Source organism: Phyllostomus hastatus, unplaced genomic scaffold (genome assembly GCF_019186645.2).
Source record: "Phyllostomus hastatus isolate PE091 unplaced genomic scaffold, TTU_PhHast_1.1 phas_contig_64, whole genome shotgun sequence".
Taxonomy (NCBI): domain Eukaryota; kingdom Metazoa; phylum Chordata; class Mammalia; order Chiroptera; family Phyllostomidae; genus Phyllostomus; species Phyllostomus hastatus.
In genome coordinates this window covers 10,879,282-10,897,389 of record NW_025333928.1, presented here as the reverse complement: position 1 = coordinate 10,897,389, position 18,108 = coordinate 10,879,282, and the positions used below count along the sequence as shown (strand labels likewise).

Sequence of the window (18,108 nt, the reverse complement as noted above, 5' to 3'; positions counted from 1 at the left end):
GGTTGAGGCACAGGGAGAGACTCCCAGCCTCACAGGAGAGGTCATTGGAAAGTCCCAGAGGGTGCACAAGCCCACCCACATGGGAATTGGCACCAGAGGGGCCCAGTTTGCAAGTGGGGAAGCAGCGGAAGGGACTGAGGTCCAACTAAGAGCGGAGGAAGCACCATTGTTCCCTCTCAGACCCCACTCCCACATACAGCGTCACAACCCAGTGACTGAGGTACCCCACCCTGGTGAACACCTAAGACTCCGCCCCTCATACATACCAGGTGCAACCAGACCAAAGGGGAAAAAAAAGATGGCTTAAACAGAAGTGAAAGCCCCACAATCAGTGCTTTTAAGGGACTGAGAAATAGCCAACCTATCAAATGCACAGTTCAAAGCACTGGCGATCAGGATGCTCAAAGAATTGGTTGATTTTGGTCATAAATTAGATGAAAAAATGAAGGTTACATTAAGTGAAACTAAGAAAAATGCACAGGGAACCAATAGTGATGGAATGAAAGCTGGGTCTCACATCAATGGAGTGGACCAGAAGGAAGAAAAAAAAATAAACAACCAGAAAAGAATGAAGAAACAAGAATTCAAAAAAAAATGAGGAGAGGCTTAGGAATCTCCTGGACATCTTTAAATGTTCCAACACTCAAATTATAGGGGTACCAGAAGGAGAAGAGGAAAAGCAACAAGTGGAAAAGGTATTTGAACAAATAAAAAAGGAGAACTTCCCCAATCTGGCAAAGGAAATAGACTTCCAGGAAGTCCAGGAAGCTCAGAGAGTCCCAAAGAAGTTGGATCCGAGGAGGAACACACCAAGGCACATCATAATTACATTACCCATGGTAAAAATGAAGGAGAGAATCCTAGAAGCAGGAGAGAATCCTAGAAGCAGCAAGAGATAAGGGGACAGTCACCTACGAAGGAGTTCCCATCAGACTGTCAGCTGATTTCTCAGAAGAGACTTTACAGGCAAGAAGGGGCTGGAAAGAAGTATTCCAAGTCATGAAAGGCAAGGACCTACATCGAAGATTACTCTATTCAGCAAAGCTTTCATTTAGAATGGAAGGGCAGATAAAGTGCTTCTCAGATAAGGTCAAATTAAAGGAGTTCATCACCACCAAACCCTTATTATATGAAATGTTAAAGGGACTTACTTACCTAAAGAAAAGAAGATAAAAAACAAGTACAGTAAAATGACAACAAACTCACAATTATTAACAGCTACACCTACAACAAAAAAACAAAAGAAACTAAGCAAACAACTAGAACAGGAACAGACCCACAGAAATGGAGATCACATGGAGGGTTAGCAACAGGGGAGTGGAAGGAGGAGAGAGGGGAAAAAGTTACAGAGAGTACATAGCATAGATGTTAGGTAGAAAATAGACAGGGGGAGGGTAAGAATAGTATGGGAAATGTAGAAGCCAAAGAACTTATAAGTATGACCCATGGACATGAACTAAAAAGGGGGCAATGTGGGTGAAAGGGCATGTGCAGGGTGGAGGGGAGTGAAGGGGGGAAATGGGAGAACTGTAATAGCATAATCAACAAAATATATTTTAAAAAACTAACAAAAACCAAGACTATTTTCTGCCCTGGCTGGTGTGGCTCAGTGGATTGAATGCTGGCCTGTGAACCAAAGGGTCACAGGTTCAGTTCCCAGTCAGGGCACATGCCTGGGTTGCAGGCTGGGTCCCGAGTAGGGTGCACATGAGGGGCAACCACACCTTGATGTCTCTCTCCCTCTCTTTCTCTTTCCCTTCTTTCTAAAAATAAATAAATAAAATCTTTAAAAGTTTATAAACTATTTTCCTTTTTACTGCAAACTCCTGCTTGTGCAGTTCTTTCTGCCAGTGCATGCAGGCAGACAAACTCAAGTATTGGGGTTCTGCTACAATCTCTCCAGGGGAAAGATCTTTATAAAATAGAGTCTGTTACTGAAGGGGTGTAGGTCCCTTTTTCCAACACCCTAAGTGGGGTTCTTTTTCTGTTGGGTGTTGTGAAGCCAATAATGGAAATCAAAAGTAAACATTAATAGCTCAAGCTTTAATCAATGGCCAGGGAGTGGAGAAGCAAAAACATAGTCCTCAGATTAATTTCTCCTTCACTCAGGATAGAGGAGCTGTTGGTATTGGGTGGGGGTTGGTCTAGGTAGATGAGGGCGAGGAATATTCATGCTTTTTCCAGGAAGGAGGCAGTAACCTTCTCAGATTCAGAGTTCTGTCTTGTTTCTGTCCTTTTATGGTTTCTACTAATTGGTAGGTGTGCCATTTAATATGGAGAATATATTATGAGATTTGAGGTCTTCTGAAGGTCACATTGTTACAGGGTGCAGCCAATGGGGGGACCCCAAATAGGCATTTGAAATGGGGTCCAGAACCTAAGGTGTCCAGGAGGTTTTTAGATGTCTTCATCCCCCACGCCCCAGGTATGGGTTGGGGGAAGGGACAAGTGGAGCAGGGCCACTGAAAGCTGTTTCTCATAGCAACAGCCTTGCAGCTACCCTCTGGCATGGTCATTTAACATATCTATACCCTTTGGCTGGTTGCTTAGATATGGTAAATAGCTGTGGCCATGCTCTGAGCCAGGGGAATGGAAGTAACTACCCCACCAAGACGGGACTGGGGGCAGGTCCCCTGAGTTACAGCGCCTGCATGGGAGCTTGGAGATGATTGGCTCCAGGACTTGGGGCCACACCTGCCCAGACTCATGATGGCAGTCCAGTAAAGCTGGAAGGGTATGAGTTCTGGCATGTGAAGCCGAGTGTGGGAGGAGTCGGAAATGGGGCTGCAGAGGAAGATTGGTGTGGGGATTTAAACCGAGATGCAGCAGCCATTGGAGAGAGAACCACACAGCTTTAGCAGAGTGAAGACTCCTGCGGCCCTGAGAGAGAGAGAACCACGCGGCCTTGACAGAGTGGAGACTCCCACACCCCTGAGAGGGAGAACCACGCGGCCTGGACAGAGTGGGGACTCCCCCTTCCTACAGCATTGAAGAAAGAACCATGTGGCTTTGTCAGAGTGGGGACCCTCGCAGCTCAAGAAAGGGGAACCACCACTTGGTTTTAGCAGAGATCCCGGCGACTCAGCTGAGGGTGCCGGGAACCCAGGGAGGTCTCCCAGTCGAGATGGAGTACTAACTGGGAAGAACCAGAGGACTGCCTGAGCCACGAACTTCTATTTCCTTTCCTGAGATATGGTACTCTGGACTGGGCAAAGGGGGAAGGAAGGAAGGACTGTGTCTGTTTGTGGGTGTTTTAAAAGGGACTTTAGGATTTTTGATAAAGACATTAGGTCACTACTTTAAGTTTGTATAGCATTAAATAAACATTTCCTTTCCTTTTCACGAATCTCTGGCATTGAGAGACGTCTTTCCTCTGGCGGTGGACATAACGGACCTGGGGGCTTCTTTCAATAATAGCATATCATCCCAGGCCCCCCTTGTTGTGCTCTGTAACAACTTTGGTGATCATGTTAGTCTTGGCTGGTTTTAACCAGTCTTTTCTTGAGCAGGAACTATTAACCCTAGGCCCTCCTCTTCTCAAAGACAAACAGTTAGGGCGGGGTAAGGATTCAGGCAGGTGACAGACCTACTGTGAGGTAGCAAGTCCACTGATTATGTACAGTACATTTACTTAGTCTACAGATTCCATTCATTTCCAGAGTTACTTAGGTCAGCACCATTTGTCCTAGTGCCTATGGTAAGTTTTTCTTCACACATTTCTAATATAGTTTGACTCTTTGTCAAATTCTATATTCAATCCTGTGACATTCCCACATCCTAAATAACTTACTTTGAATAGATTATGATTTACTTTTGGGGTTGTAAGGATGTATTGACATTAAAAAATGCATAGTGGCAGGTATCTGTAACTGAAGGATCCTATGGGACACTTCAAACCCCCACCCCGTGATTCACTGTCTTTGTAGTTTTGCCTTTTCCAGAATGTCATATAAATGGGTTGATAGGCAACTCAAGAGTTAAAGATTTTAGCTGTACTTCCGGCAAGATGGAGGCATAGGTGGACGCACCGTACCTCCACGCACAACCAAGATTGGAACAACAACAATTTAGAGCTAGAATAACACCCAGAACTGACAGAAAATTTATCTGAATGGAAGTTGGACAGCCAAGAAGTTGAAATAGACCCGTTCATCCAGACCAGTAGGACGGGCAGAGCTGGGCGGGCGCAGGGCAGCAGCGGTATGCGGTGATCAGGAAGAACTCGGCGCGAACTCGGCGCATAAGGCATCTGGGGCACGCAAGATCACAGCAGTGGACCCTGAGTACGCAAGCAGCAGCTGGCAGACCCAGTGAAGCAGCGATTGTGGACCAGAGCAGAGTGCGCAACCCAGGATCCCAGAGAAGGGACTGTGATCCCAAGAGAACGGAACTACCGCCATTGTTCCCTTCCACCCCAGCACCCATCCCCGCATACAACATCACAATCTAGCAACTGGGGTGCCCAGCCCAGGTAAACACCTAAGGCTCTGCCCCTCACCATAACAAGAGCGACCAGGCAGGGAAAAAGAAAAAAAAAGGAGAGACAGAGAGAGACATGTCTCCAACAGAAGAACAGATCAGTCCCCTAGGACTCATCCTTTTGAGTGACTAAGAAATAGCCGATCTATCAGATGCACAGTTCAAAACACTGGTTATCAGGAAGCTCACAGAACTGGTTGATTTTGGGCGCAAATTAGATGAAAAAATGCAGGTTACCATAAAAGAGATGAAGGAAGATGCACGAAGAGCCAATAGTGATGGGAAGGAAACTGGGTCTCAAAACAATGGAGTGGACCAGAAGGAAGCAAAAAACAACCAAGCAGGAAAACATGAAGAAATAAGAATTTAAAAAAATGAGGAGAAGCTTAGGAGCCTCCAGGACATCTTTAAACGTTCCAACATCCGAATTATAGGGGTACCAGAAGGAGAAGAGGAAAAGCAACAAATGGAAAAGTTATTTGAACAAATAATAAAGGAGAACTTCCCCAATCTTGCAAAGGGAATAGACTTCAAAGAAATCCAGGAAGCACAGAGAGCCCCAAAGAAGTTGGACCCAAGAAGAAACACACCAAGGCACATCATAATTACATTAGCCAAGGTAAAAATGAAGGAGAGAATCCTAGAAGCAGCAAGAGATAAGGGGACAGTCACCTACAAAGGAGTCCCCATCAGACTGTCAGCTGATTTCTCAAAAGAGACCTTATAGGCAAGAAGGGGCTGGAAAGAAGTATTCCAAGTCATGAAAGGCAAGGACCTACATCCCAGATTGCTCTATCCAGCAAAGCTCTCATTTAGAATGGAAGGGCAGATAAAGTGCTTCTCAGATAAGGTCAAGTTAAAGGAGTTCATCACCACCAAGCCCTTATTTTATGAAATGTTAAAGGGACTTATCTAAGAAAAGAAGATAAAGAAAAAACATGTATAGTAAAAGGACAGCAAACTCACAATCATGAACAACCACGCCTAAAGCAAAACCAAAAGAAACTAAGCAAACAACTAGAACAGGAACAGACCCACAGAAATGGGGATCAAATGGAGGGTTAGCAACAGGGGAGTGGGAGGAGGAGAGAGGGGGAAAAGTTACAGAGAATAAGTAGCATAGAATGTAGGTTGAAAATAGACAGGGGGAGGGTAAGAATAGTATGGGAAATGTAGAAGCTAAAGAACTTATAAGTATGAAACATGGACATGAACTAAAGGGGGGATATGGGTGGGAGAGGGTGTACAAGGTGGAGGGGAGTGAAGGGGGGAAATGGGACAAGTGTAATAGCATAATCAATAAAATATATTAAAAAAAAGATTTTAGCTGTAGTTATAGTTGATAAGCTTACATGATTAGTGCATGCAGAAAGCTGTTGGGGACCACCCTAGCTGGTATCAGAAGCTGTAACCCCCGCCAAGGCTAAGGCTGAGGGAGTGGCCTTGGACCATAAGCCAGCAAGGAGACAAAAGCTTATCTCCCTGGCAGAAGTGCTGCTTCTGCTGCATAACTGAACCCCAATGCTTGGTCGGTTAGCCAATGACGGGTAAGATTCCCCAAGGGGGGAACAATCTAAGACAGGCGCGATCACATGGGAGGCCCCCAAGAAAGGACTTTAGGGGCTACAGCAAAAGGGGGTGATGGACCCTCGCTCCTTGGCTTTGACATAGCCTGAATCCTCATTGTCTGGGAGAAAATCTCCTTATCTCTTGGTTGCCTTAGTTCCCTTGCTCCACCTAAGCCTGAAACAATGACAGAGGGTGGTGCAGCTCTGTGCTGGAAAGGACGGGTTCCCCGGGTGATCAGGCCTAAGAAAGAATATGTAAAATCCTATGAAACCTGCTTTGTTTAGAATGCTCTCCGTTGAATGATAAGGGTCCATGGAAAAAGTAAGTTTGTTTCTTAAAGTTTTTTACAGCTCTTTGACCCTGACCCAAAATAGGCCCTCAGACTTCCTTATTACCTATTGTTTGATCCTTACTTCCCAGCAATGAGTAATGAGCTTTACCTGAATTCTTATGCAAATGAAACCCATAAAAAGCCTCTCTGGAGGGGGAATGGGGTACTCTCCCCACCAGAGAGAGTGGCCATTCCGTTCCTACTTCCCCACAGGACCTGGTTGTCTCTGTGTGTGTTTTTCTCACGTGTTGACGAGCCATCCACAGTGTTCCTTGGTCACTGCCGGTTGGTGATTGCATCAGAAAGCTGTTGCTTCAGGAACTTGAATACAGGACCTTTGTGACCCTGGGAGGTTGACAGCAATTCAACCTCTGTGCCCTGGGAGGTCTGCAAGATGGCCCCTGAGCCACGATGTTCCAGGAAGGGAATGTCCAGTGATGCAGATAAAGAATTGTTGATCAATAGATAGAGAAATACTGGGAAAGTGGCTGCAGGACTGCAACTCTTATCTAATTAACCCTTTTCCAGACCCCTTACCTACTTTTTCTTCTCCTTATAGAAGGTTAGCTTGAGACGAGATGTTAAGATGGTGTTTAGCGTGATGACCAGACATCTTCTCGGGTCACCAGCATCTGAATAGAGCATCTGTGAAGAGTCAATCCTTGTCTCTATGCATCAGTTCTGGTGGCGACAGGCAGCACGAATGCTGACTTCTCTGGATTCAGGGCCATGCAGTGTGCAGCCTCTTCACATGGAGTTCTTCCATGTAAGATTCAGCCATGGCTTTGCGTGGGCTGATGGTTTGTTCCTTTCTACTACTGAGTAGTAATCCATTACTTGAATAGAGAAGGGCAAATAATTTTCCTTCTGTTCTTCTAGGTTCTTGGCCAAGGACCCCCACCCTGACAGATTAACAGGAGAAAAATAGAAATTTAATAGCACGTGTACCTCCCGTATACATGGAAGCTACCCAGGAAAACTGAGTAACTCTGTGAAAAGGTCCAAGTCATTACCTTAGATGACATCTTCAGCTAGGAAAACGAAAGAAATGTGTTGGGTGGAGAAGCCAATTAAGGCAGGTTGTCAGGCAAAGCATGGTAAAGAAGGTATTGTTGTTATGCAGATTTCAGCCCAGGTTTGTCTCCTTGGAAAGAGTCTCTTGAGCTTTAGTCATCCTTCTCTCCTTGGTACAGAGAGGGAGACACCCTCACAAATGGAGGTTTTCCTTGTAAAGTGTAAATTTTCCTCACAAAAAGGCAACTTCTACGGTTTTTAGGGATTCTCCTGTGTCTGCTATTTTAAAAAAAATTGCTCAGCTCAGCCCTGGCCAGTGCAGCTCCTGCAGCTAAAATTTGTGGGTTCAATTCCCAGTCAGGGCACATGCCTAGGTTTGCGGGTTTGGGCCCTGCTCTGGGCGTGTGCGGGAGGCACCATGTTCAGCTCCCCTTCACATGGATGTGCCCCAATTTGCTTATGCATTCATCTAAGAAGGAGACAGTAAATTTTAGATGTTTAGCTATTGTAAATAGAACTGCTGTGCATAATTCCATGCTACTTTTGTTTGGACATAGTTTTTCACAACAGTTCATAAGTACTAGAGGCAGGATTTCTGGATCCTACAATGAGACTTGTTTAACTTTGGGAAAAACTGCCAGCCTGTCTTCCAAAGTGGCTATATATTCCACCAGTAATGAATGAGAGTTCCTGCCAAAGCGTGAGGAGAGGGTAAAGAGGAGCCCTTGGGGTGAGGTGAAGGCCCCGGAGGCAGGCTGCTGAAACAGGAGGGCAGGCAGAGGCTCAGAATGAACCCAGGTGAGACCCAGCCCATCCATGCCCAGCTGAGACTAGTGTGCACAAGGCTCCTCTCTCTGTGCTTCTCTGTCTTTCTCTCTGTGACCTCATGTGACCCCACATGCCCCTTGAATCCTCCCCGTGTAGGCTACAGCTACCCCCAACCAGTCCTTCATCTGCCTCCTATGAGACCCCATGTGATCCTGAGATGGGGCCTGTGGCAGAATAGCTGCAGTCGATAAAAGCTACAGGAGTGTCAAAAAGGAAGATCACCTCCCACTGGATTTACGACTTAAAACTAGTGGAGACCAGCTTGATCCAACATGGTGACTAATTTCACTTATGGGTAACCCCTAGCCTCATTATGTGCTCGCCATCTTACATTAGCATGCTAAACAACACACACTGATGCCGTGATTGGAAATGGAAAGCCCATATAAGGACACGGCATGACTGACAGAGCTCCTCTGAGAAATCTCCACTCCTTTCACTAGAGGAACCTGAATATTCCTCCCCCTGTTGAATATGCTAATCCTCCAATTAAATAAACCTCAACAAAGGAAGCAAATTCTGCCAAGGGGGGCCACTCTGTTTGTGGAGTAGCCCACTTTGTTTTCACCAACAAATTCACTTTCTTTCAACTCTATGCTGCTTGAACTTGAATTTTTCCTGCATGAAGCCAAGAACCCACAGTGGGTTGCAGACCTTGTGTCCCTGGACTTCTGGATCCCCTGCATCAGTCCCATGTGAAGCCTAGTGTCCCCACATGACCGAACGTGTCCCCTGGGCCCCCATGTGACCCCACTGACCTCAATGTGACTTTCATGTGATTTCCCACTTGACTCCCATATGACCTCCTATAACTCCTATATGACTCCTGCATGTCCCAATGTGACTCCCTTGTGACCCTTGCATGACCACGGTGTGACCCTCCCCTCTAATGTTACCCTTATGTCCCCCAACTTGTCTCTCATAGTTCTTTTATGTGGCCCCATGTGGTCCCCATAACCCCTATTTGCTTCCTATGTGGCCCCAGTATGTCTCCAAATCTCCCACATGCCCTCAGTGTGGGCCCCATGTCTCCCTAGGTGCCTTTTATGTGCCACCCAAGTGACTCCCATATGCCCTTCTCATGGCCTCCAGGTGCTCCTTACATGACCTTCATGTGCCCCTATGTTGTCCCCATCCTGCTTCTCATGTGGTCACCATGTGACCCTCATGTACCCCCATAGTCTCTCAAGTGATCTCCATGATTCCACCTGCCCCCATGTAGCCTAACATACATATATATGTATATATATGTATATACACATATGCATATCTGTCTAGAAGGTATCCAGCCATGTAATATGAAAAATAGAGACATTTATTGAAGAAGATACAAGATACAAGAAATGTTGTACATAGGACAATGACACCTCAGTTCCCTTCAAAGTAAGCACCTCGCACAGTTCTCCCAATTACCATCACCTGCCCCATTGCATTTTCCTGAATCTCATCAATAGTCTGAAATCTCTTCCCTTTCAAAGGTAATTTTAATTTTAGGAAAAGCCAGAAGTTGCAGGGTGCCAAATCTGGGCTGTGGTGGGGCTGAGTCACCTGGGTGATTTGATGTTTTGCCAGAAAACTCTACCCCAGAGGTGATGCATGAGGGGGCATGTTGTGGTGATGAAGCTTCCAATCACCAGTTGCCTGTAGCTGCCACCTTCTGAATCATCCAAATAGTTTCCACAGAGGAATGTGCAAGCTTAATGCAAAATTTGATGCAGATTTGCTGCTCTACACACTCAGTCATTTGGAATGTTATAGCCACACAGTGCACATGCTCACTCAATGGTGTCTACACCCCCACTGACTAGTACAGTGAAGTCGTCACCGTTCACACATGCACATTCCAGTCTACTGTCCTTGGCTGCCAGGTTACATCGATGTCATGCAAACTGTTCTTGTTATGCTAACAATGACTGGACAGACTGTACACACACACACACACACACACACACACGTATATGTGTGTATATGTATACACACATATACATATATATATATGTATATGTGTGTATATATGTATATGCTATATGTATATGCTGTATGGGGACCACACGGAGGTCACATGGAAGGTGCACATATATTGCCTTGAAGGTAGCCTAGCATAGACTAACTTTTATTTAGAATTTTTAACTTTGCTTAGATTAACCTGTAAACCCACTTAGATCATCCTACTTACTATAAGGGATGTTAACTGCGTTCTGTGATTTGCTGACACTTCAACAGAAGGGCTGAGACTGAATTAGTTAAACGTTTTTGCACACCTTTGCCATCCTGACACTGACAATTGCCAGACACGTCTTTTTTTTTAATTTTTAAGAAACAAAAACCAAGTTTATTTGTTCATTTCTTGCACTCTAAGTACTCCTCGATGACATCCTTTGCCTGAGACTCTTTGCCAAAGTCCTTGACCACCACACAACTGCAACCAACCACTTTACGGGGTTTTCCCTCTCTGTCGATCTTACAGAGGCCTACCCATTCTCCGAGTTTCTTGTTGTCGTCAACCTTAATTAGGTTGATCTGGTGTTCAGCACAAAGGGCCTCCACCAACTTGACACACATGGGCTCATCACAGTTGGATGCAAGCACACAAAGGTGGGCTTGGCGCTTGTCTAAGGCTTTGGCAGCTTCGCGAATTCCGCGCGCTAGGCCATCGTGAATGAGTGCGGTCTTCACCTCTTGTAAAGCTGTATTTACGTCCATTACACCTCCAGCAGCAATGCCTTCCTCGGCCATGGCGGTGGGTTTTGGGTGGAGCCGAATCTTGAACGCACCCAACCCTCCGCCTCCGCCCAGCTCCGCAGCGGCAGGGAAAGAGCCAGGCACGTCTTTTCAGGGAGAGCTGGGACGATCTGCAGAACCAAGGGGCTAATCCCACTCACACCACCCTGGGGTGACGGAAGCCGCCTGCAGGGTCCTCTACCGACCTCAGGAACTTTTCTCATGATGCCGTCCTCATAACACTAAAATCTCCTCCAAGGGGTGGAGGTTTCCCCACCACTTTCGAACAGATGATGTATGTATAGGTGTGTTTGCTAACTTGGGCACAGGAATATCCCCACCTATACATGACATGAGGAAGCTCACCTTGGTGTTTATGCATAATTTCCCTGAGTGAGGATGAATCCAGTCCTTTGTTTGGGACGCACTGCTTTGGAAGTGATCCCCAGTGTGTTTCTTGTGAGTGGCAAGCAATAAAGTTTCTTTTCATAAAACCATCTTGGAGCTGTCTTTTGGATGGTAACACTGAGTAATTGGACCTGGTTCAGTCTGGAAACATCCTCATGGCCCCCAAGTTGCCCCCCCCATGTGCCCCAACTTGTTCTGTGCTTTTCGTGTGGCCCCCACGTGCCCCCACGTGTTCCTCAAGTGCCCCCCCATATGGTCCCCAGAGAATGAAATAAGTATACACCTGATCAGTTTAGAAGAAGCTTTAAAAAAAATAGCAGCATAACCGAACCCAGTTTCAGCTGCTTGCTCCAGCAAAAGTCAAAGTCATGAGATGGATGCTGGTGAGAAGGAAGAGGTTGATTCAAGTGCCGCCACCTGAGAAGATGGGGTCTCTTGTCCAAAATCCCATTTTAACAGCTCTGGTCGAACTAGCAAATCCATTCCAAAGGCTGGAATGCAGGGAGAGAAAGCTGCAGATGTGCAGGACGCATAGGGCGTGTGGGGTGCGTAGGGCGTGCAGCATGTGCAAGCTGTACATGACATCTTCCTGTGGGCCTTGATAGGGATCTTTCATAGCCGGCATCCCTGAGCTGGCCATCTGGTTTCTTATCAGCTGAACTCCCGGGGCATTGAGGTCAGGCTACTTCCTAGGTTCCCACAGGAAGAGAAACTGCTGAGCTGTGAAGCATACTGAGAAAACTTTTAACATGCAAGCTGTAGTTTTGAGAGGAAAATCAGGTTAGAATAATAAGCTGGGTTTAACATTTATTCAGAGTCGTAATGATCCATTTTGCATAAGACCTGCTTAAATTGTCACCCCAGAGAAGGGGAGCAGGCAGAGAGGGTGGTGCATGCTCAGAGCTGCTGCTCTGCAGGGAGGGTAAGAGGCACCCTCGGGTTTTGTGCTGAGTGCCCATGCTGCAGCCCACGCTGAATGTGGCTGTGGAGAGGTCAGCGCAGTGACCACACGCGGGGCAGCAGGGGTGGTGCTTGTTTTCACAAACCTGACGGGTTTAGAGTGCACAGATGACTCCGGTTGGGGTGGCCTTTTCTGCCTGGCTTGTTCCACTTAGGATGTTTTCAACGCTCATCCATGTCCTAACATGTGTCTGCTCTTCATTTATTGTTTTCATTGTGAGTAAATATATTTCAACACATTTACCATCTCTACTGTTGGAAGTACACAGTTCTGCGGCATTAACTACAGGTACATGGTTACACAAACAACAGATACACCACTCACCTTGAGAACTTTTTCATTTTCCTCAAGTGAAACTCTGCATCCACTAAGACTAACTCTCCGTTTCCCCTCCCCTAGCCCTGGCCCCCACACTGTACTTTCTGGTTGATTTCTCTAGATACCATATATATATGTAAGTGGAATCGTGTAATATTTGTCTTCCTATGGCTGTCTTACTCACAGTACATCCGTGTTGTAGCATATGTCGGAATTGCCTCAGTTTTTTAAAAAAGATATATTTTGGGGGCAGAGAGGAGAAAGGAGGGAGAAAGAGAGGGAGAGAAACATCAATGCGTGGTTGACTGTCATGCGCCCCCTACTGGGGACCTGACCACCAATCAGGCATGTACCCTGACTGGGAATCGAACCTGTGCCCTTTTGGTTCACAGGCCAGCACTCAATCCACTGAGCCACACCAGCCAGGGGAAAATTTCCTCAGTGTTTAAGGTTGAATAGTACTCCACTGTATATATACTACATTTTATTTATTCACCCATTATTGGAACTTGGGTTGCTTTGGTTACTGTGCATAATGTTTCTATGAATATGAACGTCCAGTCCCTGTCGTTTTGGGCTTCGAAGCTTCTGTGTACATACCTGGAAGTGGATTGCTGAGTCCTACATTAATCCTGTGTTTTAAGTTTTTGGGGAACTGCCATACTGTTTTCCATAGTAGCTACACCATTTTATTTATTCCTTTACATGGCAGAATAACAATTCAGCTTATGGATTTATACATTTTGTTGATTCATCCACCTGCTGATGGACACGTGAGTTGTTTCCACCTTCGGCTACCGTGACTAGTGCTGCTGTGAACATTAGGTAAAAGCTCTTGTTTCAACACCTTTTACAATTTCATTTTTGAACCATATGGTGATCGTTTGTTTTAGGAAATGCCAAACTATTGTACACATAGGCTGCACCGTTTTACACTTGCACAAGCCATGTTTGTGCATTCCGATCTCTATGTGTCATCGCTGACATTTCTTAGTTTTAGTTTCCTTGGTCAGAGCCATCCTGGTGCGTGGGAAGGGGCGCTGCACTGCGGCTCCGCTTTGCGTTTCCGTGATGATTCAGTGATGCCCAACGTCTTTCCATGTGCTCGTGGGCCACTTTACGTCTTATCAGGAGAAGGGTCTGTTCAAGTCTGTCTTTCAAATATAGTTCTTTGTCTTTTTGTTGATGAGCTGTAAAAGTTCTTTGTATATTCTGGATATCAGATGTATAACATACAAATAGATCTTCCACCCTGTGAGCTGTCCTTTCAGTTTCTGGATAGCTTCTTTTGAGACGCAAAAGTTTTTAATAGTGAGAAAAGCTCATTTTCTGAAGGGAGAGCAGCGCTGCAATGGCCACCGTGTGAGAAGGTGTCCTCAGACTGAAGGGTGCCGCAAGCGCCTCCACAGAATGTAGCAGAATTCGTTGCAGGGCAGTCACTTACGGGGAGATCAGGTTGGAACAGCACAGTGGACCCAGCAGTTCCATGCAAGTTATTCTCCACTCACAGACACCTGTTACAGTGCTTTTTAAATAGTGTATGTAACTTGGGTGCTGGCGACTGGCAGGACAAAGTGATGAAGGATGCAGTAGTGCCAGGGGCCGTGCCTCCTGGTTGTCTGGTGATAGATGATTGCTTACAATCAGTGCTATTCCCAGTGTGATATTTATCTTGGTTGTCATACCATTCTGGCTCTCACTAACAAAAATATTTATGGCTACATTTTAAGGAACACAGATAATCACCAACTAGAAAGCTTTGGTATGTTTACTATGGACAGGGAGACTGGCCAGAGGCCACAGCATGAAAGGACACAGAGATGGAGACGGTTTCGCTCACATCTGCATCTCTGTGCACCCCCTACCCCAGACATCTCTGTGCCCACAAAATCTCATCCGCCGGTCTTCCTCAGAGTCCTTGGGGCCAGATGTCGGCAGGCGTCCTGCGTGCTTATCGATACCGCAATTGCTAAAGCAAAGTAAGCCTCCTAGCTATAAGAGAATTCCCTAAATAGCCGATCCCCCTGTTCCAGGGAGAAAAGCAAGCTAATGACTCAATGCGTCGGTGAGGGAAATCTGATAAACCTTATTTATAGCATATTGCATAAATAAGAGCTAGTAATGTTGATTCGTAAGAGGGAATGTAAGGACAACATTCTTGTGTAACAAGAACCCCGGTCCCATGCTGTACTGCAGTGAGAATGTATAAAACCATTCTGTTTTGCAAAAACAGTTTTTTCATTTGAGCCATTCCTTGGCAACAAGAAAATGCTCTGTTTAGAATCATTTAAGGCAGTTGCTGTGAACTTAGCCAAGGCTAGGATTTCTAGGTTGGTGCTAATTCTGGCATATGGGGTAAGAAAATGGAAATAGGCAATTCTCGCCAACACAGGCTGTGAGTCCACCAGGACCTCAGAGCAGGTGAGTTTAAGGGGGTTCCTGGTAAAGTGTCATACATTTTTGTAGTCAGGTAGGAAGCCCAATGTACTGTGGCCCATCCATCCATAAGCAAGATACAGCCATAAATGTGTGCCACATATTTAGATACATTTTGGGGGGGTCAGAAGACACCTTCCCTTAAAGACTTGTTCTCTCTTCCTGTGCAATCAGTGCCTAACACCTTACGCATTATTTGACAAGCAGTCGGTGGGAGTCACCCCATGTGTCCATGCCCCTGTATGGCGATCACTGTAGAAAACTCAGCAAACGTAGCCAGTCTTCCATGCTCAATACATACGCACCCTAAGCTGTCCCAAATCTGATAGCAGTGGGGGTTGTAGAAAAGTTAGTGTGATGTCTGAGTAGATCAGAGACACACTTTTTAGTAAGTTCAGAATTAAAGAAGGGACCACTAGCCCTGATCCTGGAAGTCAAACTCCTCAGGTTCTCATGGGTAGCCGGTCCCACCCACTGTGACCCAACAGAGATGTGGAAGGGGAGCACCACCCACGGCCTTCCTTCCATGCTGGGCCTGGGTGGCAGGGCACAGACCCAGGGTCAGGTCGAGTGTGTATTTCTGCTTAAGTGGCCGTTCAGGGGAGGGAGGTATTGCCCGACCTCCAGGCACAATACCCAGGAAGAGCGAACTAAGGGCGGTAAGACAGATGGTTAGCAGCCTGTGGTGGGGGGAGGTCCTCTCCTATAGTCACGACAACGTCAGTAGTTTCATCCTGCGTCAAAGTGTGCATAGCCTGTAGTTTCTGGGCAGGAGCCACACACCCCACACGTTGCCCAGGTGGAGGGGGCGGCGAGCGTGCCAGCGTTATCTGCGATATGAGCGGTGGCAAAAGACCATGCTGCGTGGCCAGTTCCAGTCAGTGCCCTTTAGTACTGACTTTTGTCCACTGTGGTCATACACAGAGCATCTAGGCCCAGATTCCAGCAGGATTAAAGGGGGCCACTTTGGCTGGCTGGAGTATTTCTCACTCTCTGGCAAGAAGTATCCTATCCAACCTGGGGGAAGTGGCTAGTCCAAGCCCTGCTCAAGCGTCCCCTGCCCTGGTTTGGTGTCTGAAGGAGCTGTGCGTGCTAGTCGACACTGGCTCCTTATCAGCTCTGGCATTAAGACATCAGATTGCAGCTTTCTTATAGACACGGTCAGTGGAATGTCCTGTGTAGCAGTTCCCAAGTATTGGTAGGGAGCTAGTCCCGTGCTGGTATCTGCTGCATTTGTTTTTCCAGTCGCTTCGGCAACAACCTTCATCCACTTAGTGCAAGGTGCAGGATTGTAATAGAGCACACAACTGTGCCTTTAAAACACCATGCTTCTTGTCCTGGCCGCGTGGCTTAGTTGGTTGGAGCATCGTCCTCTACACTAAAAGACTGTGGTCAGGGCACACGCTAAGGTTGCAGGTGTGATCCCTGGTTGGGGTGTGTCTGGGAGGAAACACACAAAGTTTCTCTCTCTCTCTCTCTCTCCCCCCACCCCTTTCTCTCTAAAATCAATGAACATATCCTTGGGCGAGTATTAAAAAACTATGCTTCTTTAGGGATGAGGACTGCACCTTTTACTGATGAGGGCATCTCTTGGGGAGGGCCTATAGTGGGGGGTAAAGTGGGCTCGTAATACATTGGCCCCAGAATGGCATGTCACTCATCGCCGGAAGGACTCGAGCACTGCGCTGTTGCAAATACCCATGCCATTCCTGCAGGGTAGAGGCTTGGGCAACAGTTGAAGCAGGTTTTGTAAATAATCCACCTCTTGACTGGGAGGGAAGTTCTTGCTATAACTGGCTGCTCTTTGTGGGAGGCTCCACCTGCAGGAGAGCTATATCATTGCCAATAATTGCTGTCTGCTGGGGTGTATCAAATTTTTGGCCCTCTCTATAACTGGGACCGAAAGCTAAGGGGCATTAGCTCCTTTTGCATTTTTTTTTGTTGCCCTGCCTTCTGGGGCTGCTGAAACATCTCAGTCAAATGGTGACTCTGCCTGTGAGGTCCGAACAGCTTGAACCTGTTTGACCAGCTTCTTTGCTTTCTCAGAGGCAGCGTGTTGTTGGGCCCCAGCCCCACATATGTCCCCTCTTCACCAGGCAGTGTAATTGTCGAAAGCACTGCACTCAGTGGGGTGTAGAATTCACAAATACCCCAGAATTCCTTCATGAGCCTGTCCCTCTTTCACATTTCTTGGTACGGGGGAGGCTGGTGCTCGGGCAGCCTCAGAGGCAGCACAGGTCTCGCCCAGCCCTGCAGCCCCCCAGAGCTTCACTGCAGTTCTGAACCTTGAATCCTCTGGATTCACTGCCGGCCCTCTCTGCTGTGGATGGTGCAGGAAAACTTGCCAGGTTCTCCATACCAGAGGCAAACCTTCACGGTTGACATTATGCCGTCAATACAATGAACCCATGTCACAAAGTTTAGGAACTCAGTGACAGGTCCTGAGCCCCTACCCTGTGGCACACGATGGGGCTGGGCCAATAACCTTGGATGAGCACTTGGAAAGTGCGATCCAAGTGGAGAACACATTTTGTTTTTTTTTAACCTTTAACCGAATTTATTGGGGTGATATTGGTTAATTAAGTTATATCAGTTTCAGCCCTGTCTGGTGGCTCAGTGGATTGAGCTCCAGCCTGGGACCTGAAAGGTCATTAGTTCAATTCCCAGTCAGAGCACATGCCTGGGTTGTGGGCCAGGTCCCCAGCAGGGGACGTGCAAGAGGCAACTGATCTGAGGTTTGTTTCCCTCTCTTTCTCTCTCCCTTCCCATTTCTCTAAAAATAAATAAATAAAATCTAAAAAAAACCCTAAAAAACAAAACAAAACAGTTAACCTACTTCTAGAAACACAAAACATACAATCATGGGTTATTTTCAATACAAGAAAACTTAAATTTGTTTGCTTTAATTTTTTAAAACTAATAGACAAAGCACTAGCTTGTATTTTTATTTATAGCATACTCCATACTCCAATGTAATCTATCTCAAATCCAAAAAAAAATGTAACCAAAGGTTCTGGAAAATCATAATTTAGCAGCGTGCTCA

General features: G+C 46.4%; 1 protein-coding gene across 1 annotated transcript; it reads right to left on the bottom strand.

Annotated features, from left to right (window-relative positions):
* Positions 1 to 10,554: 10,554 nt before the first annotated feature.
* On the bottom strand, positions 10,555 to 11,017 carry LOC123825615 (40S ribosomal protein S12-like). The gene has a single exon (XM_045849171.1). The coding sequence runs from the start codon at positions 10,955 to 10,957 to the stop codon at positions 10,562 to 10,564; it is 396 nt and encodes a 131-aa protein (XP_045705127.1). The 5' UTR covers positions 10,958 to 11,017; the 3' UTR covers positions 10,555 to 10,561.
* Positions 11,018 to 18,108: the final 7,091 nt, after the last annotated feature.